This window comes from Drosophila hydei, unplaced genomic scaffold, assembly GCF_003285905.1.
Source record: "Drosophila hydei strain 15085-1641.00,03,60 unplaced genomic scaffold, DhydRS2 tig00000343-arrow-arrow-pilon, whole genome shotgun sequence".
In the NCBI taxonomy this organism is placed as follows: Eukaryota; Metazoa; Arthropoda; class Insecta; order Diptera; family Drosophilidae; genus Drosophila; species Drosophila hydei.
Window position 1 is genome coordinate 582,640 of NW_022045713.1, and position 21,991 is coordinate 604,630.

General features: G+C 41.0%; 1 protein-coding gene across 1 annotated transcript; it reads right to left on the reverse strand.

Moving 5' to 3' along the window:
• Positions 1-383: 383 nt before the first annotated feature.
• LOC111596578 (homeobox protein B-H2) lies at positions 384-9,798 on the reverse strand. Its single transcript, XM_023310852.2, has 4 exons — positions 9,182-9,798; positions 8,143-8,490; positions 2,620-2,866; positions 384-1,126 (listed from the first exon to the last, which is right to left on the reverse strand). Exons 1-4 carry the CDS (start codon positions 9,690-9,692, stop codon positions 514-516), a joined length of 1,719 nt encoding a protein of 572 aa, XP_023166620.1. The 5' UTR covers positions 9,693-9,798; the 3' UTR covers positions 384-513.
• Positions 9,799-21,991: the final 12,193 nt, after the last annotated feature.

The window sequence follows — 21,991 nt, forward strand, 5'->3', positions numbered from 1 at the left end:
CGAGAGTCTCAGCCGGACTCGTGTGTCAGCTCGCATTACGCTCAGCACCCGGATGACTTCGACTTGACTCACAAGGGAAACACTCGGCCCGCCACTCGGCCAGCCACTCGAGGGCTCAGTTGGAAAAACAAAGGTTCTCGCATTTCGATTGCTCTTTTTCGTTTTCAATTTCTCTCTCTGATTTTTTTTATTTGTTACAACACACAATAGACGTCTTAAGACTAGGCACAAAAAAAAATTTTTAAAGATAAGAAAAAAAAAATTGTTTTAAAAAAAATTTCCCTGCTTATGTACAAAACATTTACAAAAATTTACAAAAATTCTTTAAGCTACTTTTTAAATAGTTAGATCGAAAAAAAAACTACTACTCGTAGGGTATGTATGCTAAATATATTTTATATTTGTTTCAATGCGAGACATTTACGTGAGACGTGCTAAGGGCGTGTCAACAAGTCCCGTTGTAATCGCCGTCTGAGATCCAGCCTTGGTGCTGCGGCCGCTGAGGCGAAGTGCTCACACCTCGAGCGCTAGCTCCTCGTCGTCTTCGTCCTCATCGACCTCGACTGCTGGCAGCGCTGTCGAATCGCTGCGCTCCGTCTCCAGCGGCGGCGTCTTGGCTGCCGCCGCCAGTGGCGCCTCCTCCGCCGTGCCATGATCTCGACGCGGTGGCGGGCTGCCTGGATTGAGAGGCGGACTTGGCGTTAGCAAGCGCTGTCGACTGCTGCTGCTGCGCTCGTACTCGGCCTCGCTGTTGGCGCTCTGGCTGGTGGCCGGCGAGCGCTCGCGCGGCGCCAGCGGCGGTGCATAGTAGCCGCTCAGCATGGGCGCGGCACCCGGCGGCGGCGGCATGCCCGGCAGCCCCATGCCCGGAGGCATGCGGCTGGGATACATGTAGGTGGCGGGCAGCGCCGGCTTCTGCAGCGCAGCGGCAGCTGCCGCTTGGCGATAGTATATATCGATAGCCGAGGGCGGGGCGCCGTGTGGCGTTTGGGCCGCAGCGGCTGCAGCATACGGCCAGGCGCTCAAATAGGGCGTGGCGCTGCCATAAAGGCGCTGAAAGGCCGCATAGTTGCCAGCCTCAGCAAGCAGCTCTAGCCCCACTGCGGTTTGGCGCTTCCACTTGGTTCTGCAAGCAAAACACAAAAAAAACTCGATTAGTTGCGTGTCGAATGCTAAAAAAAGGAAAACGAAAAACTACGAATGGGCATTAGGTATGAGGCCTCGATCTAAGCCAAGCTAATCCGCAACGACGGCAACCGCCGCCGCCGCCGCTGCTGCTGCTGCTGCTACTATTAATCATGCCACAGAGTGCCGATTCATGCCGCTGACTGCGCGTGTCCTTGCCGCCTGCTGAGCGCCAGCCAGTCAGCCGGCCCGCCAGGAGGACCACTGGCAGTCGCCGTCAGTTGCCCTTTGCTATTATTGCTGTTTATATTTCGCACTTAATTGTTTTGTCATTTATCTTGCAGTCCGAACCGACGCACGCCCACCACAGCTCAACGGAGATAGAGGAAGAGAGAGCGAGAGAGAGAGAGAGCGAACGGCCTAATTGGCTTGGCACGCCTGCACTTGCCAAAGGAATAGCCACAGAGCAGAGCATCTTTGGCAAATCCTTTAATTGCGTCTAGGCGCCAGGCAGGCAAACATCGAACCCAAAGCTGAGCTGCAATTTTCGCGCGATCATCGCATGCAGCTGTGAAACTGTTTACCAAATACCCTATGCGGTTGGGCATATGCACGATCTGAAAGCATTTGCCAAATGACATAAAGCAAGATTTTATTGCGCTCGCTCTGCCTCTCTCTCTCTCTCTCTATTTGTCTTTCATGGCAGTGCATTGGCAAGTCGTTATGATCGGACATGCGAGCTCTGTTCTCAATATCCGGTTGACTTTGTTGCCCACCTCTGGAAGATGCTGAGGCTGCGTCTGCGGCTGCGGCTGCGGCCTGACTCTAAATGTCTGAGTCCGAGTCGCTGCTTGAGTCTCTGGCACTTTTAATGCCCGACCAAATGTGACAAGTCATTGGGCAATAATTAAAAAAAGAGAGAACGAAGCAGAGAAAAAAATGCTATTAAACGTAATAAGGCAGCGACTTTGGCAGCTATTTTTAAACAGCAGCGGCAAATGCTATTAGAAATCGAATCGAATAGCGGATGACGCCGAGCTGCCCCTGATAGGAAGCACCCAACATGGCATATATGTATATATACGCGATACGAAAGACTTAGGCAACAAACTTGCGGCGAGTGGCGCACAAAAAGTAAACAACTCATTTAATAAACAGCAAAGCATTTTACGACTCTTGCGCAAAATGCAGCAAATTAAGCAATCAGCATAAAAACAAAACGCATAAACAGCGCCAGCACTGATTCCGAACCGGTTCGCCACACTCGGCAGATGGGTGAGGGGGCTGAATGGTGCGGGGCGAGGGGCGGCTGCCAACCAGCTTTCGGGGGTAGCCATTAAAATGGGTTTTATTGGAAAAGTGCGCGAAGAAATGGGCGGTTCCATAAAAGGCGCTGATTAGCACACACGGCTTTAGTCTGCCGGCTCTGCCGCCCCTGCCACCCCCTCGCCTGTTGGTCAATTAAGCAGAAAGTCAAAGGGGCCGCCAACTCACCTGCGATTCTGGTACCAGGTCTTCACCTGGCAATCGCTTAGCTCCAGCTTGTTGGCCAGCTCCATGCGATCCTGAACGCTGAGATATTTCTGCCGCTCGAAGGACTTCTCCAGCGTCTGCAGCTGATGATCGGTGAAGGCGGTGCGCGCCTTTCGCTGCTTCTTGCTCAGGCTGAGGCCCAAGTGGGAGTCGCCGTTGGCGCCGCTGCTGCCATTCTTTAAGCTATCCTCGCCGTCATCGTCTTTGCCTAGATAGAAACAAGCGTTTTATATATTAATGCTGTGCACACATCAAGCTCTCTCTCACTGTCTGTCTCTCTCTCTCTCTTACTCTTTCTCTTTCACCATCAACATATATGTCTAGCATCGGATTTGTGATGTACTTAGCTTTATGGCAAGAACACATGCAACACGAGATAAACTCAGCTGCCTGCCAGTTGTGGCATGCCATTGCTAATTTGCAATTAAACACTTTATGAGCACAAATTACAACAACAATAACAATAACAATAACAATAGCAACAGCAACAAATTACTCGATTCAGCTCTTAGCCTCTTTGCTTTGGTATGTGTGAAGCGAAGCCTAACAAATCGCACAGCGAACAGTCGAAGTACTTTTGACTCTATTCGCTCTTTAGTCCAATCTATTTATTGATCAACTTACATTTTTTATAATTATGCAATAGCTCTAATTGTTAATAAATATTGTCAGTAAATGTTCTTCATAAAGTTGCAACTAATGAGTCAGTTTGATTAGGTCTCTTAATGGGAATAAATTAATCTGAGAATCTTTGTTTGCTGTCATGCAAGTTTCATTCGCTTACTTTACACATAGTTTCAAAGGTATATTTAAAAATTTGTATATAAATATGAATGTGACACATATATACATATATACACTTATATACATATTCATATTAATATTCATATATATTCTTTACATGACTTGATCTAGAACTAGAGCCAGGCAAAAAAAAACAATAATTTATATATTACATAAATACCCCGTATATATGAGCAAAATTAGTATATATATTTTATATATATTTTATATAAATATATTTACATTTTTTATGCACAGAAATATCCATAAATATATTTTATATTCAACCTGCCTAAATATATTTCTTTTTGCTAGCAGCTTTTCAGCTAATCGAAACTCTCTTAAAAATAATTGAATCTGAAGTTTGTCTGATCAGTCAAATGATCTTAAATCAGCATCTCGGACCTCACTCTGTTGTCTGTTGACTCGTACAATCGGCTTTTCGCTGCCAATCAAAGCCAATCATCAGTTGAGCACACGCTAAGCTCACACTTAGATACTCAAAAACGTTAATAAGAAATTTGTTTTTTTTTTTCTCACTGGATTTACAGTTGGTTTCCTCACTCGGGCTGTCTGTCCGTTTGTTGTGTGAATAGCTTTCTTGTATTTCCTTTTTTACCCTTTTGGCCATGTTTGTTGTGGCAGAATGTGCATGCATGAAACCAGTCAACACAGTCAACACGGCCGGCAGCTGCTCGCTGCCAGTCGAAACTCAGGCAGCAAAACATTTCCGCCATATCTCTAACCCACTCAGAAATATTTCACCCTCTCACGCTCTGTGCATTAGTAATTAAGAGCTTGTGGCTAAACTGTATTAAACATGCTTAACTGTGCAGACAACAACGATGTTGGCGCACTTCCTTCTGCCTGACTGTCTCACTGTCTCACTGTCTCACTGGCTGGCTGGCAGTTTGGCCAAGTTTTGTTGCCGTTGGCTGCATTTAATTGCGCATGGCAGCAACACATTTGCAATTGGCCTTTTTGCATTTTAATTAAAGCAACAACAAGTCTCATTTAGCTGCTTTGCTCAGCTCTTGTTCATTTTTGTTGCTAAACGTTTATCAGCATTTTGATAATGTGCACGCCTAAATACAGTCAGCAGCAGCAGCAGCAGCAGCAACTCAAAATGTAAATGCTACAATAATGCTTGCATAACGGTAACGTGATTGTATGCATTATCATATATAACTATGCATTGTGTCTAGAAATTTTGCGCTACCTTTCCGAAACACACAAAATCACAAAGAAAACGAAAGACTTAGGCAACGAACTTGCTGCGGCTAAGCCAGCCATACGCAGGCGCAGCTGTGTGTGTGTGTGTGCACTTGCTACATGCAGTTGTTGCCTTTGTTATTGTTGCTTTTAGCGGCCACACGCTTCGCTTGGAAGCCAACTTAAAGTTTAAGAAACGAGACGAAACAAAATATTAATTTCAATCAACGATATATATTTATATATATGAGCAGAGAACAACAACAAAGGTAAAGAATGAAGAATGTGAGACGGGGCGAGAAGGAGAGAGAGGTGTGATACGAGTGTCTGCATGTCGCTGCGGATCAGCGCACAGTTCATTTGACAGACGGCGACTCAGCTCAGAGTAGCGGCTCGAATCAAGCTAAAGCTCAATTTCAAAAGCGCTGCGCGCCTGCGATTCGAGAAGCTCCTTATCGTCACTCGCATCCTGATCGATCCTGGGACGGAGATCGGGTCGAGTCCGATGTGCAACTGTCGCTCGCACGCGTCTCAAGTGACACGCGAGTGTCACCAAAGCCCCGAGGTGAGCAACAAATTTCAGTTACGAGCAGCAACAACAGCTCGAAGCGCATTCTTGTTCTTGCCGGCGAGCTTCGATTAGGCCATTTAAACTTACTTTTTTGCGCAGCGATTAAAAGAGGCGCAAAGAAAATCTGCCATCACAGGGGCATCGACTAAATGATACCCTGCAGAAGTGTACTGGAATCTGAGCTCGCTCTCAGCTCAATTTGAAGCCAAGGCAAAGGCAAACAAAGCTGAACATAATATTTTATATATGTATATATATCTAGTCTTATGCTGGACTTATATACCCTTTGTTAAGTGCACTGTATGTCTACAGGGTATATTAAATATAATAAAATTAAGGGGAAAATAATCTGTTTTTTTTTCTCGTTTGTTTTTCTTTTTTTACTCATTTTTTTGGACTGCCTCGAAATCGAAGCTCGCAGCGTGGGCTAAAAAGTCGACCCAACTGTGAAAGAGAATCGACATCCAGCTGATTATAAGCGTGTGCGAGCGTGTGTGTATGTGTGTGTGTGTGTGGGCTGGGTGTTGTTATAGCTGGTGTGTGGTGTGGCCAACACATTTATGGATTTGAAATTTCTTTCATTTGGCTTGTGTCTCAAATCAAAACAGAATTTCTTGAATTGACAGCGACGCGGGGCGCATTTCTCCCTCCACACACGAGTGTCTATCGGTGTGTGTGTGTGTGTGATGATTATATTTAATTATGTTTAGCACAAGTCCAATGCGCGTGAAATCGCGAATGACTTTAAAAACGTATTGAGAATTCGGTTGATTAAAACGAATCAATAATAAGTCCAAACAGCTTAATGCGCTGAATATCGTATCTAAATTATGATTTATGGATGCTCGCGCGAGAGTCTAGCTAACTTTCTATATCTATATAGTTGGCTGAAGGAAAGTGTGCTCGAGCGTAATTCAATGTGACGTTGATCCAATTGAAGAATGAATTAATCAAAAACAAATAAATAATATTTTGAATATATATATATATATATATATATATATATATATATATATATCGTTTTGTCGAGAAGAAAATACACCTCTTATGCTCTTTGCTTGATTTGCTTGTCGGACGTGTTCTTGTTTATATTGGGCTATAACAAAATGCTAGCGATGCCAGCCAATTAGGCTTAACTGGATTTTTATGCTTTTATTTTTCGTATTGTTTTTATGCTTAGACAATGAAAATCAATTTAATATTTTAATGCTGCATATGAAATTCATTGTTTCGTATGCAGAATGTCGTCAGAGTTGCTTCGAGTGCAATTAGATTACATCGATTACATTGTAAGGAACTGTTCAGGTCGTTTAAACAATAGACAGACTGACTCAAGCTCACTTAATTATAGCTCTCTTCTCACTCACACTCTCTCCCTCTCTCTCTCTCTGTATCTCTAGGTGTATATAGTATTTGCCATTTATCGTGCAGGCTGCTTTAACAACTCACACAACTCGCAGCAAAATCAATTTCCAACGCACGTTTACGACTATTTAATAGTAATTTGTCATAATTTGCATAATGTTTAAAAGCGCTTAACAAATAAATAATAATAATAATAAAAAACTGGCAACAGCAGCAGCAGCAGCAGCACCAACGGCCACAAAAGTCAAACACAAGTGCTGCTAATGGCAGCAGCAACAACAACAATAAACATTAAAATCAATTAAATTGTTGCATGCGAAAAGCTGTCTGGGTCCAGGTGGCAGCTAGCAGGTGTCACTTGACAGCTAACCCGAGAGCATAGACGTGGGCTGAAGTTGTTCTCGCTATCGTCGTGGATTTTTGGGTGTTCTGCCAAGGATAGCTAGTTGAGCATGCGAAACTAAATCAATTAAACAAAACTCTCAAGTATCCAAATAATTCAAAACTTTGCATAGTCTTAGCCACATTGTTGACAGGGAATCTGTCAAGTACTCAGCTGGTCACTCGCTCAATCTGTCAGTGCGATTGCCTCTGAGCTGCGACTGGTTAGTCTGACATTTATATATCTATATATATTTCATATATTTATATTAGCTACAGCCCTAACTGTGCAAAGAGTGTTTTTTTCTTATTGTTTTAGTTGCAATTTAGCCGCAAACCGCATTTCCACACAGCTACTGCTGCTGCTGCTGCTGCTGCTGCCGTGTATTTGGCAGCCAAATTGGAAAAGCTTTAAGAAAGATGTGAAAACTGCTCGCACTCAAAAGTCAAGCATGACTCAAGTCAAGCATTTCATTAGTTTCATATTCAAAAAACAATTTCCTCATTAAACTTTAAATAAGCTTAAAAATCTATATTTTTATATATTTATTTTTTTTTATTAATTTTAAGACATGAGAAAGCATAAGCTTGAATTTGCTGTGTGCTCAGTAAATAACGAGCGATTACTTCTTGCTGAAGCACTAAAGATTACTGAAAGCTCGCCCAAATCTTAATTGTAAATATATTAAAGCTTACGTGAGTTATCTGAGCTCCATAGAGCTCTAGATAAGCGCACTGAAAGCGCATATGAATAAAAATTTAAGTATTCTTAAAGCTTTTTCATAGCAAACAAAAAATCGTACTAAAAGCTTGAAATTCTCTCTCTCTCTCTCTCTCTCGCTCTTTCAGCTCTAAAGTTCAGTTTATTATAGATCTCGTAAAATGTCCTAAAACTCAATGAAAACACATCTAAAGCTTACTTAAAGCACAGTAGCCTCACTTAAAGCTCTCTTAAAGCTTATTAACATGACAGCTAAAGCTCAAGGCTGACTGAAAGCTCTCAACAACTATGCAATGTCTCTCAAAACACGCTTAAAGCACTGCAACATTTGCCAACAAATGGAAAGAGACAGACAAACAACAGCTTCAGTATAGATATATACACAGATGTGTATATATCCGAAGTCTGAGTGGGATCTAAGATTGTTTCCATATCTAAATCGTTAACTTACCGCAGTCATCGCTGTCGCTGTCATCGATGGTGCTCGCCTGATCACCGCTGATGCTGCTGCCTGTGCCGCCCAGCAGCATGCTGCTTGTGTTCCCGCTGTTGTTGTTGCTGCTGCTGCTGATGTTGTTGTTGCTGCTGCTGCTGTTGTTATTGTTGTTGTTATTGTTGTTGTTGCTGTTGTTATTGTTGTTGCCGCCGCCCAGCGTATGCAGCACAAGCGGCGAACGCGATCGCTCATCTTGGCCATCCACAAGGCCGCCGGCCCCGCCAAGCGGGACATTGGCGCCGTGACGATGCAACGCCTCGAGTCGCTCCCGTTCCAACTGCAGCTGATGATGATGCGGATGCGCGTGCGCATGCGGATGCGGATGATGCGCAAGCGGATGTTGCGCATGTGTGTGCGGATTAAGAGCCTGTGGCTGCAGCACAAAACGAACAAGCAAAATGCCATCAGCAATTTATATATATATATGATATAGATCAACAAATAAAACAGATCAACTTTGAGTACCTCAGAACACCATCGATATGACTGATAAAGTATCTAAGGAACTGAAGTATCTTTATCCTAAGATAGTCTAGCACAAAAAGGCATCAAGTCTTGATAGTCAAGTCAAGTTAATAACTCCCAATCCATAACAGCCAAAAGTAGTTCCTTAACCTTAGCTATTGATAGTTTGCCAAGTTGTGAATAGAGCTTACACAAACTTGACTCTCAGTCTGATCTCTTCAAAAATCCAAATTGACAGGAACTTAACTTTCCTTGATTGTAACTTAACTAAGTCTAACTAAACATATTCACCTTATCAGCAGCTTATCAAGTGTTATCAGCTCTGAGAGCTCAAATGATTTAGATGAACCCAGTCAGTTCAGTTCAGACGCCTGCACAATCTAAGCTCTCAAATACTACAAGCCTAGCACAATGATTGATTGATTGATGACTGGCTGGCTGAGCACACTTACCGTATTCCATGGCGCTGCTGTGTGGCAGTCCTTGGTCAGCGGTGGCGAGTTTTCGCGACCCGCCTGCCTAGCGAAACGATGTAGATGTGCGTGTGGATGCTGCTGCTGCTGTTGCAGCACCGCATAGTGACTGGGCGGAAAGTGGGCTAAGAGCGGCGCCACATGATGATATTGCTCCCGCTCCCGTTCCCGTTCCCGCTCCCGCTCACGATCGCGTTCACGTTCGCGCTCGAAGCGCAGCAGCTGCTGCTGCTGGGCCAAATAATGCTGCAGTGCTGCCTGCTGCTGGACTTGCTGCTGTGTCTGCTGCGCCTGCTGCTGCTGCTGTTGCTGCTGTGGATCACGGACAGGCGGCGGCGCGTAACAGTCCTCGGACGGGCTGGCCGAGCCGCGTCCGGCGGCGGCCGCCATAGCAGCAGCAGCGGCGGCAGCAGCAGCGGCTGCAGCAGCGGCGCTGCCAGCCAATATATCGGTGATCATGAAACGGGAGCGCGGCGCCTGCGTGGCCGAGGGCGAGTTCGTAAGGGTGCCCGGTGTGTCCCCAACGGCTGCCGTAGTTGTGGACATTTCCGGTGGCATTGTGGTCATGTGGCGGCGCCGACTCCTTCACTTGTCTCTCGCCCACAGAGCTCTACTTGAGAAGCTTTTGCCGACGGCACAAACCAGAATCAAATAACAATAAAAAAAAGCAATTGGCAAGATATTCACGAATAACGGCGCTTTATATGTTTATGCCTATTTGTGCTTTGAACTCGCGTATTTTCTTTCAACTCGTTGTAACTTTGTCCGCTGTACTTGACGATGTTCTTGTTCCACGAGACGAAACGAAACGAGACGAGACGAGCCGAGCTCAACAAAAGCCGTGAGAGAACCGCTCGCCTTTGGCTTTCAACCGAAACTGAGCCAAGCGGCGGTCACAATGGGCAACTGCTGCTGCTGCTGCTGCCGCTGCTGCTGTCGCTGCTTCTGGCTGTTAACGGCCAAAACAAAAACAGTAAAAAAGTGGGGAGAACTGACAACAGCAACAACAACAGCAAACAAACCAGTCGAGTGCTCAGTACGCGCACCTGTCGTCGTCTCGCTCACACACACCCGCGTGCTCAGCTCTCAACCGTGGTGAGTTTCGTATTGTGTATTTGTTGCTGTTGTTGTCATCTATTGCCTGCATTTATTGGTCGTAATTGGCAGCAATTGACATTCATTAGGTTTCAATCAGCGCCAGCGCGCTCTCTCCCACTCTCTCGCTCTCTGTCTCTCTTATTCTATCTCTCGCTCTCACTCTCTCTGTGGTAGTGTGCGAGTGTAGTGGATTGAGTACATTTGGCAATGGCCGCGGTGCTGTGAGAGCTGCCAGCCAACATAACGGTTAGTTGACGTGCCATAAACATTTTATGGCAACGCTATTATTGTTCGCATTGCCATTACGGCGACTGGCTGTTGCTGTGCGAATGAACTGGACTGAATGAATTTTTAGCTGCTATAAAAATCTCATTCTAGCACATACATTGACATAACATTGATAATTTATTGTATTTCTTAATTGAGTGACTGTGTGACACTCTTTATAGCAACTGTCCGAACTCAACACAACACTGAGCAGCTGCTGCTCATATGTTCTTGCCATGCTGTTATTATTGTTGTTGTGGCTGCTTCTGTTGAGGATGCTGCCACCCTGTTGTACATGGATATCAGAAACAAGTATAATCCAGCATCTGTAAGCTCCGCCCCAATAAACTGGTTAATACACGCACAGCATACAGATAGACAACTCACGCACTCTCGTCTCGGTCTCACCACAGCCTATATAGCGTGCCTGCTCTAACTCAGGGCAAGGCTGCTACACTAAAGGGGCTGTCTGGATGCCAGGCTCTCTTCAGCTAGCGAGTGCTGAGCCAATGTGTGTGTGTGTGAGTGCTTGTGTATATTTGTGTGTGTGTGTCTTTTGTTATTTTTGCGCTTGTTAACACTTTTTGTTTGGCATTTAAACAGTAAATTGGCAGCAGTTAAATGATGCGCTCTCTCTGTCGCTCGCTTGCTCTCACGCCATCAGCCGTCTCACTCTCGCACAACGAGTTTGTATAGTTTTGCGTGTAGTAGTTGTTTAGTATCGATGTCAATTTGCTGCCTAATGTGCAAGTGAATGAGTCTGGCAACTGGATCGGGTACATAATATAAGAGCAAAGCTGGCATGGAGTCTGGCATGATGGAGAGGGCAGATGCCGAGATGCTGATGCCGATGCTGTTGCTGTTGCTGTTGCTGCTGCTTCTGCTGTTGTTGTTATTTTGATGATGGAGTTTCGCCTCGAGCAACTGCAGTTGTTTTTGGCTTGTTGTTGGTTTTGTTGTTATTACTTTTAAAAATGGCTTCATTACAAATGACTACAATTGGCGCTGTTGTTGCTGCTGCTGCTCATATTGTGTAGTTGCGTTGTACATCTTATTATTCCTTTGCATACGAGATGCCCAAATGTGTGTGTTTGCGTGTGTGTGCATTTACATACAGAATGTATTGACCCACTGTTATTGTTGTAGTCTCTGATTGTCTTCGACACTTGCTGAGTTTTATATATTGATTGAAACAAGCAACACAATGTTCAAAGAATCTTGTTAACAATATACATACATATATGGATAGGAATATACATATATATCTTATTACCAAAATATCTTTGCCAAAAACTTGATCTTCTTTGGGAAAGTTACAATGGACAAAGACGCAGCTTTATCTTAAAGAGAAATATCAAAGACTGAAGCTTAATTTGATTGCAGACTGTCTGGAAATTAATCCACTTGGACTCAGAAAATATGGAAAGAAATATGATGATGATAAAACAAGTTTTCAAAGGTCTTAAAAATTATTTGAATTATTTAAAATATCTACAGAAACTAAAATTATAAGTTAACCAAAACACCACACTCTAAGAAAAGAAAGACGATTTAAGGTGATTCAAGGCACATGAAGTATATTTCTTAGACTTTTCAGGTGTAAAGAAATAAATAATTTGGAAGCATTATTATTTTTCCGAACTACGTAAAATTACCATGATTTGGAGTGAATGCTCGACTGGGGTGGAGAATGACAAACGCCCTTTGAATGCTCCTTTCCATCATTTTACAAACTGATTTAATAACCTAAAATTGACTTCTCTGCATGATAGGTCAGCAATTCACAATGCTGTGTTTGCGAACCAAGCCCCTGAGATCCTTGAGAAATCAGCTAACTCGCTTCTTCTTAATATCATCTACAACACTTGAGGACGCTTGGCTAGCAAAGTGAACCCCAATTTGGTCTAAGGCATCAATGTTTATTAGCTTATTTTTAATGTATTTTTCACTAGACCCAAAATCTATTTTCTGTCGAGTGTTACTACTAGACTACTGCTTAAAAAGTATTAAATATTAAAGTAATAAAACCTATAATTGCTGACTATATTAAACAAATTAAATTATTTTCGCCTATTGCGCTTGATGATAAAATGTTCTTAAACTTTTTTACTAAGCTTTTCCCATAACTTTTTTTTTTAATATTTGCTGTAATGGCAGAAAAGCCAATTCAGTATTATTATAAAAAGAATAAGACAGAGTCCAATAGAAAAACAATTGGGATGATGTAAAAGATATTCAGCCTTAAAGGAGAACGTGAAGGGAGGTTTACCCTAATGACGCGCAGTGTATATAACATATACATGTATATGTATAGACATATGTATATAATACTATATATACGTGTACATTACCACCATTATTATCATTTATTTAACATGTCTAAGACTTATAAGCCCATAGGCCCACATTTATAACTATAAAACTATCGAATACTTCTAGATAAATGTGAAAGATTTACGCTCATGCTGAAATTTGAAGCATTTATTCGGCTGTTAGAAACATAGATAACAGTATGTAATATACATAAATAAACGCTTATGACTATTAATGTTTATATAAATAAAAATATAAAATATATTATATATATATATATATATATCTATATAATATAAAATATATATACATATATAGGGTCTCAAAGTTATAAGACTAAGTCCCGCTACACTTTATTTTTAGATTAATCCAATTGGCTTATACCCACATCATCGTAAATATGTAATGGGAGTTCAGGATATTTACGATTTTCTATAGCTGCGCCCTTCCATGTTATTCCTAAATTCTGAAAATTTTATTAAGAAACTTATTCGACAATTAATTTCCTCCACTAAGCCGCATGAGCGCAGTCGTTCATTCATGTCTGTGTTCATGTGTTAATTGCGCATTTGTATTCATGACAGAATATTGGACTTAGTGGAAGGGTAGGGTATACCCTAGTCAAACACTCCTTTCTAGAGCTTTCTTACTCGTTTTACTTCTATTATGCGTAGCAACGTCGAATTACCAAGCTTAGCACATGCATCAGTATTAGCATATACCACAGTTAGACATATATACATAAATATATAGACTCTATAAAAGAGCAGCGAGTTCGTAATAAATGCAACTGTGTTTAGATCATAAGCTACTGAGGGCAAGTTTCCTACTTGATACCCACACTTAATTGCCCTGCTATTATCAAAAGCTCGCCTAAATTGCTCGACTTCAGATTCCTAAAGATTATCTGACTGCAGATCCCAAAAGAGCAGCGAAACTAAAAATAATATTTCTTTGACTACATTTATATGAATATATATTTAACTATATTATGACTATTATATATGGGTAGATATGGGAGATATATGAATATTATCTCCATAATGCAGATTTTCCAAGCTCTCATATTGATATACGTAAATCCATATAGAAAGCTTGCCGCCATTTTGTTTTGAGTGATTGGCATCAGTTTGGGCTCCGCTGCTCTGCTCTGGGCTGCTCTGCTCTCACGAAAATTAATACACAGCCGCAATGGAAGTTCATTAAAAATGAAAAAGACAAATAAAATAAGAGATGAGAAAATGTTCACACTCGTCCCACAAGTTATTTAAAAAGACATTAAAAATGACACATGATGTGCAGACGTGACAGCGCGGCTGGTGGTGCGAGTGGTGCAGGTGTGAGCGAGTGGTGGCCAGTGATTGCGTGGACTCATTAAAGTGGCTACAAAATGCCCCACTGGCCATTAAGGGCTGCCCGATTGATGCTTGGTTAGTTGCGTGTAAATTTCACACCGTTGGCCAAGTTGCTTTTATTTTTTTAATTAGGTCTTGGCACTCAGTCAACGCTGATTGCCGGCCGAGCTAACGGTTAGAGCAAGCAACCAGCCAACCAGCCAACCAGCCAACCAACCACCCACAGCTACCCCCAAGGGATGCGCTTAAGTGGCTATGGAATGGGCCTCGTTGTGGGCTTTGAAGGTGTCGTAATTGCACTCAGCTCGCTCTGATTCCTGATAAAAGGCGCCGAGGGGCTGAGCGGGGAGCGTGGGGTGGGCAGCCAAGTGAGGGGAAACGCTTCAACACAAACAAATTAAAAAGCACTTAACAAACGAGCGGCAGTTGAGAAGGCGAGCCCAGGCAGCTCCTCCTGCTCCTGTCAGGCGCCGAGGCTGTTGCCGTTGCTGTTGCTGCTGCTCCCTTTGCGTGAGCTATTCTGCTGCAGATCATTTAGAGCTCTGTCAACGCCGCGAGCCGAGCCAAGCCGAGCTGAGCTGGAGCTGGAAGCTGTGAGCTAAGCTCGTAAATTTCGAGACTTTGGCCGTGGCGTGTGGCGTCAGTCAAAGCGAATTCAAATTGCCCAAGTTAACATCCTGTTGCGGCTCGATTTGGAGAACTCAAAATGGGGCCGCTTCTTAATTGAGGTTTAACACAACATTTACCGCTTTTTGCTAATCGCCTTGAAGCCGCCGCCGCCGCCGCCGTCGCCGTCGTCAGGGTGTGTCGAGACCAGATCTGAGATTCAGTTTCGGATCTAGGTGCCAGTCCCTAAGCTAACCCCTGCCCAGTACGTGATTTCATTCATAAAAATCGCGCTCTGCGTTTTCCTGTTTCAGTTTCGGTTTCTGTCTCTGTTTCTGTTTCTGTTTTGGATTCGGCTTAATAACAACACGTCATGTCATTTCATTTTCGACCAGGGTCTCGGCCAGCGTCTCCCAGGCCATTCCTCAATCTACAAGCAGCCGCCCTCCACACACCCCTTTCCCCATAATTTGGATGCCCATTGAGAAATGTTTATCACGCAATGTCGCGTCTGTGTTTTCTCTCTTCTTATTTTGAGTCGCGTATGCGGCTCCTTTCATCAATAATCAATGTTTGTTGTTGCTGCTGATGTTGTTGTTTCTTGAATTTGGTGTTGCTGAATCAACTTAGCGCATTTATATTTAATAATATTGACGTTTGCCCAATATTGAACCCTCGTTAGAAACAAACGCGCCTAATGAAACTAACAAATTTTTTAATGAATTTTGATTCATTCCAGCATTTCAATTATATCTGTGTATATGTACTACTTATATGGAGGTATATATTTATATTGATATTTTATAATTTATATATATTTTCAGTATTTACTTTTATTTTATTTGGTAGTAAGACCCATAAATCTGCTCTTAATTACTAAAGTGCTTCAGTTAAATCTAGCGTGACTTTCTCATATTTGGCCATTTGAGGACATTTCAGTACTGAAAAGGGGAAATTTGGGACATTTTAAAACCAAAAACAAAAATGTCGAAGGCAATAATTCATCAGCGGTTTTTTTAGAGTTACACAAATTAAAAATATATTAAAATAAATAAATTTATTTTTAATGTCAATAAAACTATTTTTGTTAGACATTAAATTGTATGACATTATTGCTTAAATATAATTTCGGTCACATAGCTACAACAGTTGGTGTGTATAAAAGCCAATCTGGAACACCAATTTTCACAATTGCCGCTTTTGAAGACATATCAATCAATGACTCCATCAACGCATAGAACACATTTTCTGTGCTTGTAATGGTGTTTCAACAAAACATGGTTAATTTCCATTTCTTAAAATGTTGCACTTGTTTTTTTTGCTTATTGATGTTTACATTCAACAAAAAATGGGATTCATCATTATGATGTATATATAGACTGGACGAAGTTCACGAAAATGTGATAAGCAAAACCAATTTGCAAGCTGTAAATGTATTTACAATAAAATGTCAAGCCAAACTCAACTAAAAGCAACTATCTGTTATCAAATTAATTGTCAAATAAGGTAGTATTGCTAACTTCCATTGGGAATACAAAGATATTGAAATAAATGAATATTATAAGATTTAATTATCTAATGTTTTCAATATTATGTTACAGATCTCAAATGCAGCTAAATGAAATGAGCCAATCTGAATGATTTTACTATAATGAAACTAAGGCATTTACTAAATAAATATTTAGGCTAGGAGTTACATCGATTACCAAATAGATATCGAGTCTGGCTTATGTAGTATAATTAATATCGCTAATCGAACGAGCCACACATTGGTCTCACCTATTAGAGCATCAGTTTCAATTATATCAATTTCCTGATTTTAACCCGATTCATATTATCAAACCCCTCATTAACAACTCCAGCAATATAAAACAATTAAGCGTAAGTATATACCGAATAAGCGAGTTTTCTATTGAACTTGTGTTTTTAAGAGTGCTCGAGTAGAAAGTCGCCGACTAGGAGATACCCAACACACAGCGTTTAGCAACAGATGTAGATTTTGGTAAAGATTTTATTTCGATAAATTAATACCATCCACTTGGATATATGAAAAGCCATTATAAAGATTGTCTCAAAAATCAAGGCGAGGATACCATTTTAGATGAGAAGTTATTGAGAATTTACGCTATAAGCTACATTATTAAGTTTATTCACATTTATTAGAATGGAATGATTGAAACCGGGCCCAAAATAGACTTTTTATGTGTTGCATCTGAATCTGAAATCATCATCAAAAAGTTTCCAGATTGAGTTTTTTGAGTTAAGATGAAGAAATTAATTTTGTGTCTATTTCCGTTCTTAGATTAGGACTTAACTTTTTTAAAATTCTTTAGAAAAGAACAGTCTTTGATCCTTAGTAAAAAAAATCGAAGCATAATTAAATTAAATTGTTGAATGTTTTTACAAAACAAATTAAAAGGTGATATTTAATATTAACGTTGAGCCCTACATTAGGGAAATAATAACGATAAATAATAATTTGAATTAATTATGGGTCTACTACGTCGCAAGTATAATGCTAGTATAAAGTTAGCGTTAACTAGATTACGTTAGTTACCTTATGTTAACTAGCCTATGTTAACAAGCTAATGTAAATATTAGCTTTGAGCTTCACATTTATACTTTATATATATACTAACTTCTCACGTAGGGTGTCATCGCGTTTAGTGATATGTTTGTATGAAGTCTATGTTAAGCACCGTATGTTAGCACTAACATTGCCTCCCACTATAGTAAATCATAAAAGTTCCCTCAATCTAATTATCTATATATCAATCTAATTATAATAATGCTTACATTGAGCTTACACTGGCGGGAAATTCCCTCAATTCAATTATATACTTATAATATAGAGAAGATGTCAATTTAGTGGCATGTTAGTATGAAGTCCATGTTAACTAGCGTATGTTAGCGCTAACAGTAGGTCCTCCATTGGGTGAAAAATTCAAATTCATACATTGCCCGTGGGGCAAACGTTTTTGTTGTTTCACATTTTGTAAATTATTTATGGGTGCGTTGGGGGCGATTTGGCTGTGTCTTATCGCTAGTTATATATCACTATGACAAAACAAAGAGCGGTCAACAAAGGCGAAGACAAAATCGTACAAACCTTAACAGCAATAACAAAAGCAAAGCCACACACACGCACACGCAAACACACACAGCACACACATGCACAAGCTTTTTTCATATGTATCTTTGGCTCTTTGTTCGCAGCTCTTCTCTATCTACCAAATGGGCCGTGACCGATGACAACAACAACAACAACATGAATTGAGTTGAAGACGATAAATGTACCAAGTTGTATGCTAATTTTGCCATCTCTATGGGCCTTATGCATACATATAAAAAGCCGATAGATGCTACGATAGATGGATGCACTAAAACTGAATCAAACGAGGGACAAGCAACAAATAGGAATTAAATTAAATCAATTTAAATATAGCATAAAATAAAAGTACAAAATCATGTTTCTCTAAAAGGCGACAATATAAACCAAACGCAAAGGCAAAGGCAAAGCACAACAACAACAAAACCGTATGAAGACCAAGTCAAAGAGGAGATAGATAGTAAGGCAAACGGTTTCATTCGCTATCTCTCTCTCTCTCTCTATCATGCGCGCGCTCGCTCACTGTATTGAAATGAGTAGAGTTGATATTTATCGCCGCACTAAATCGCCGCACTAAATCGCCGCAATCGCGCGTTATCGCCGCATTCGCTGCACAATTTGTGAAATTAATTTACAGCCGAAGTCGAGAATTGCACTTAAAATGTGCATAAAACGCGTCAAGCAGCGCTAATTATGACCAAATGACAACGCCAACAGTAACAGCAGTTTTAAGAGGACACACACACACACATACACAGATGCAGTTCAGCCCGACATGCCACCCACTAAAATGAGTTGATTGTCACATGCAGCAGATAAGTTAAAAGTGCAACACAAACTGAGACCAGCCACGGGGCAGGGGCATAAATCGCAGCACTCGCTCAAAATCTTATCGCCAGAACACATCAAAAGTCAAAGTTTTTGCTTAACAGCAAACTACAACAACAAGAACAACAGCAACAACAAAAGCCTCCACTCGACAATATTTTTCATGCTAAAAGACTTTTAAGCTGTCAACGACGGCGCTCATAAAAATCGACCACCAAACTGCAGACAGCTGGACAACTGCAGCATTGCAACTTGCCATGTTGCCAAGTTGCCAAGCTGCCAAGTTGCTCAACAGCGTCAAACTGTCTGCCATTGTTTTTAGCATTTAATGTGGCCCGAACTGCCTGGCATTTGGCCATCGACCAGGCTGACCAGGCTAGGTGCCCATGTGCCCATGTCAAGAGATTAGCCACAGAGTGCAACGCATGCCACACACAAGAACTTCAGCTAGTTCAATTTCCTAGCGACCCTCTTTACGCTCGCATCATGCTCTCTCCCTCTCTCCTTCTAAAAGCAAGAGAGCGATGTACAGTATGTGTATTGTAAGAGATATGTAAAGCAAGGATCAACCATGTAGTGAAAGAAAGAGAGAGAGAGAGATATATAGGGTTAACTGTTCTTATCATTCTTCATTATTACATTCACACACACATAAACTTCACCTTGAACAATATGAAATATATTTGCATGTATTGAAGCATCTCTAGTTTGCGTAAAAGATAGTATAAACAACTGCTGAGCTATTAATAAACAAAAAAAAGCTTCGTATGCTGCGTAAGCTCAATATTGGACGGTGATCGCCCTGATCTAAAATATATGTAGGTCACACACTGGGCACGTCTTAGCCCTTCACAATAAGTTTGGGGTATAAAGAAAGAATGTCTTATGGTTTACATGTCCAGTAACGTTGGCTATAAATGATGCTTGAAATCAGTTGGCGGAATATAATAATTATCGGATAATATCAGTAGGACTTGATATCTGCTATATAGTGAAGCCAGAGCAGAAAGGCAGAAAGACTGAGATAATGGTTCAGCCCATAAAACCTATCAAGAACAGCCCTATAGAGAAATCTTAGTCAACTTTAAACTTGATGTATTAATTGTTGATATATCTCTAATATACAGATTAGGTCCTAAGATGCCGAAAACAGAAATTGGATTCAAAAGAAGGATCTTTGCTAGCTTAGCAGATGCCACGCCTGTGCCTATTTTCCAGTCAAGTGATAGACGGAAGACCGAAACAAACAATTAAATCAACCTGAGCTGGTCATGTAACAAGTTGACATCCACACGTGCCACATCTACGTGAGTGTGTGTGTCTGTGGGTGAGTGTGTGTAAAAGATGGTGACAATTGCCAATGGCTGGATGTAATTCCCAATCTATGAATAACAAATAGGCCCGTGCCAGGCAGCCGGCTCCAGGCCCCCGAACAAACTAAGCAACTTGATGGTGGGAGAGAGCTAAGGGCGGGTTAGGCAGGGGCTACGGCTAAGGCTGGGGCTTCTGCTTCTGCTGCTGCTAGCAAATCAAATCATAATCTGAATTTTAAAACAACCGAAACAACAACATGAATGTTGTTGCTGTTGTTGTTTTAGCTATTGGTGTTTGGATAGGCAAATGCAATTTTACAACGTGTTATTACATGAAACGTTTGCCTGAGGCAGCGTTTGTGTTGAATGGGGCGGAAACGGATGTGATGTGCCGCCATCGCCATTGCCATTGCCATCGCCATCATCGTCCTCTCCGTCTCGACATGTAAGTCGACAGCTTGTTGTGCTTGGGCAGAAATGAGATGGCATGTATTATGCTATAGGACATACGCTTTGACGCCTTTTGATTTGATTGTCTGTCGCATCAACACGCGACACGCCCTCTGCCCTCTGCCCTCTGCCCTCTGCCCACTCTCGCGCGCGCTTTCTCACTCTCTCGCTATCTCTCTGACTGCCAGCAGTCCCACAGGCATGAGCGACATTTGTAATTCAAGTCAAGTTGTTGTTGTTGTTGCGAAGGACTACGGATTATAATTTCTTTTCCGTTTCAATGCATTTCATTTCCGTGTCCAACGCACGAGCTGGCACATACACTCACACACATGTGTCCTCCTGTGTGTGTGTGCTTTGCATTTTTGACTCAATTATAATTTTTCATGCAAAAATGAGCGCCGAGTGTCGCAGTCAAGATGCATAAGTAACGCTACTTGTAATCTGATTACATAACGTGATCAAATTAAAATGCATACAAGTATTCATCACAGAGGACATACACACACACACACACACACACACACACACACACACACACATCATCTACTACTCATTTGTATGCATTTGGAATTGAATGCAAATGAAATGTTGCATACTGTACGCAGATAAGTTGAATGTCATGTAAGAGTCCGTATAGGCAGATAGACTATATATATATATATATATATATTTATACGATCCATCAAGAATCAATTTAATCCAATTGCATAAAGCGCGTGTAAGGCAAGAGTGCTCCAGATGATACCCTCTAAACAGACTTAAAATTATTTGAAAATGTTTTCAAAATAATATAAAAATTGTTAACTTGGAACAAAGTCTATTTACATATGATATATACATATATATATATATATATATATATATATATATATATATATACATATATATATATACATATAAATAGATTATATTTTTATTGGTATTTACCCATTAAACATCTTAAAAGTAAAACAGCCTTAGAGACTGATGCGTTTCTATTTGATATGATAGAGTGCTTTAGAGTAGTCAAGCTATTTGAAAAAAAATAATATATATATATATAATATATATCTTTCTATATATATATATTATATTATGTATTATATATTGATATTTTAATATTGGCATCATCAGCCTGATCCAAATAACAAGCGAAAGCTTCATCACCAATGAGAACTTGCTTTCTAACCGATAGATCCTATAGATAAAAAAAAAAAAACAAAAACAGGCAAGAGTCTAGTCTAGTTGAGTAATTATAGAATAACTCATCTTCTGGATATACTATCTTAATACAATTTAATTATAAACTTAATATTGATATATATTGATGCCAAAGCCCAAGTTTCATCTATTTGAAATGTGTTCAAAAATCCTAAGTATTCATTCCTTGTGTTTATTTGTCCCTTGCCCAATGTTCTTCACCTAATGCTTTAAGAGCCAAAGCAAATTATCGATGCTTACCGATAAGTAAGAACTGAGTTATCGAAAAAGAAATGACAATCTTGTCTATTCTTAGGATATTCCAGCAATTGGCTTCCTACGGAC

What these genes read in the sequence shown, in the direction of transcription:
- LOC111596578 (XM_023310852.2), bottom strand. Translation starts at nt 9,692, where the DNA reads ATGACCACAATGCCACCGGAAATGTCCACAACTACGGCAGCCGTTGGG. An exon ending in TCCACACGCACATCTACATC is followed by an intron (nt 8,491 to 9,181) that starts GTTTCGCTAGGC and finishes CGCATGCGCACG; the next exon opens with CGCATCCGCATCATCATCAG. An exon ending in ACCTGGTACCAGAATCGCAG is followed by an intron (nt 1,127 to 2,619) that starts GTGAGTTGGCGG and finishes TTTTGCTTGCAG; the next exon opens with AACCAAGTGGAAGCGCCAAA.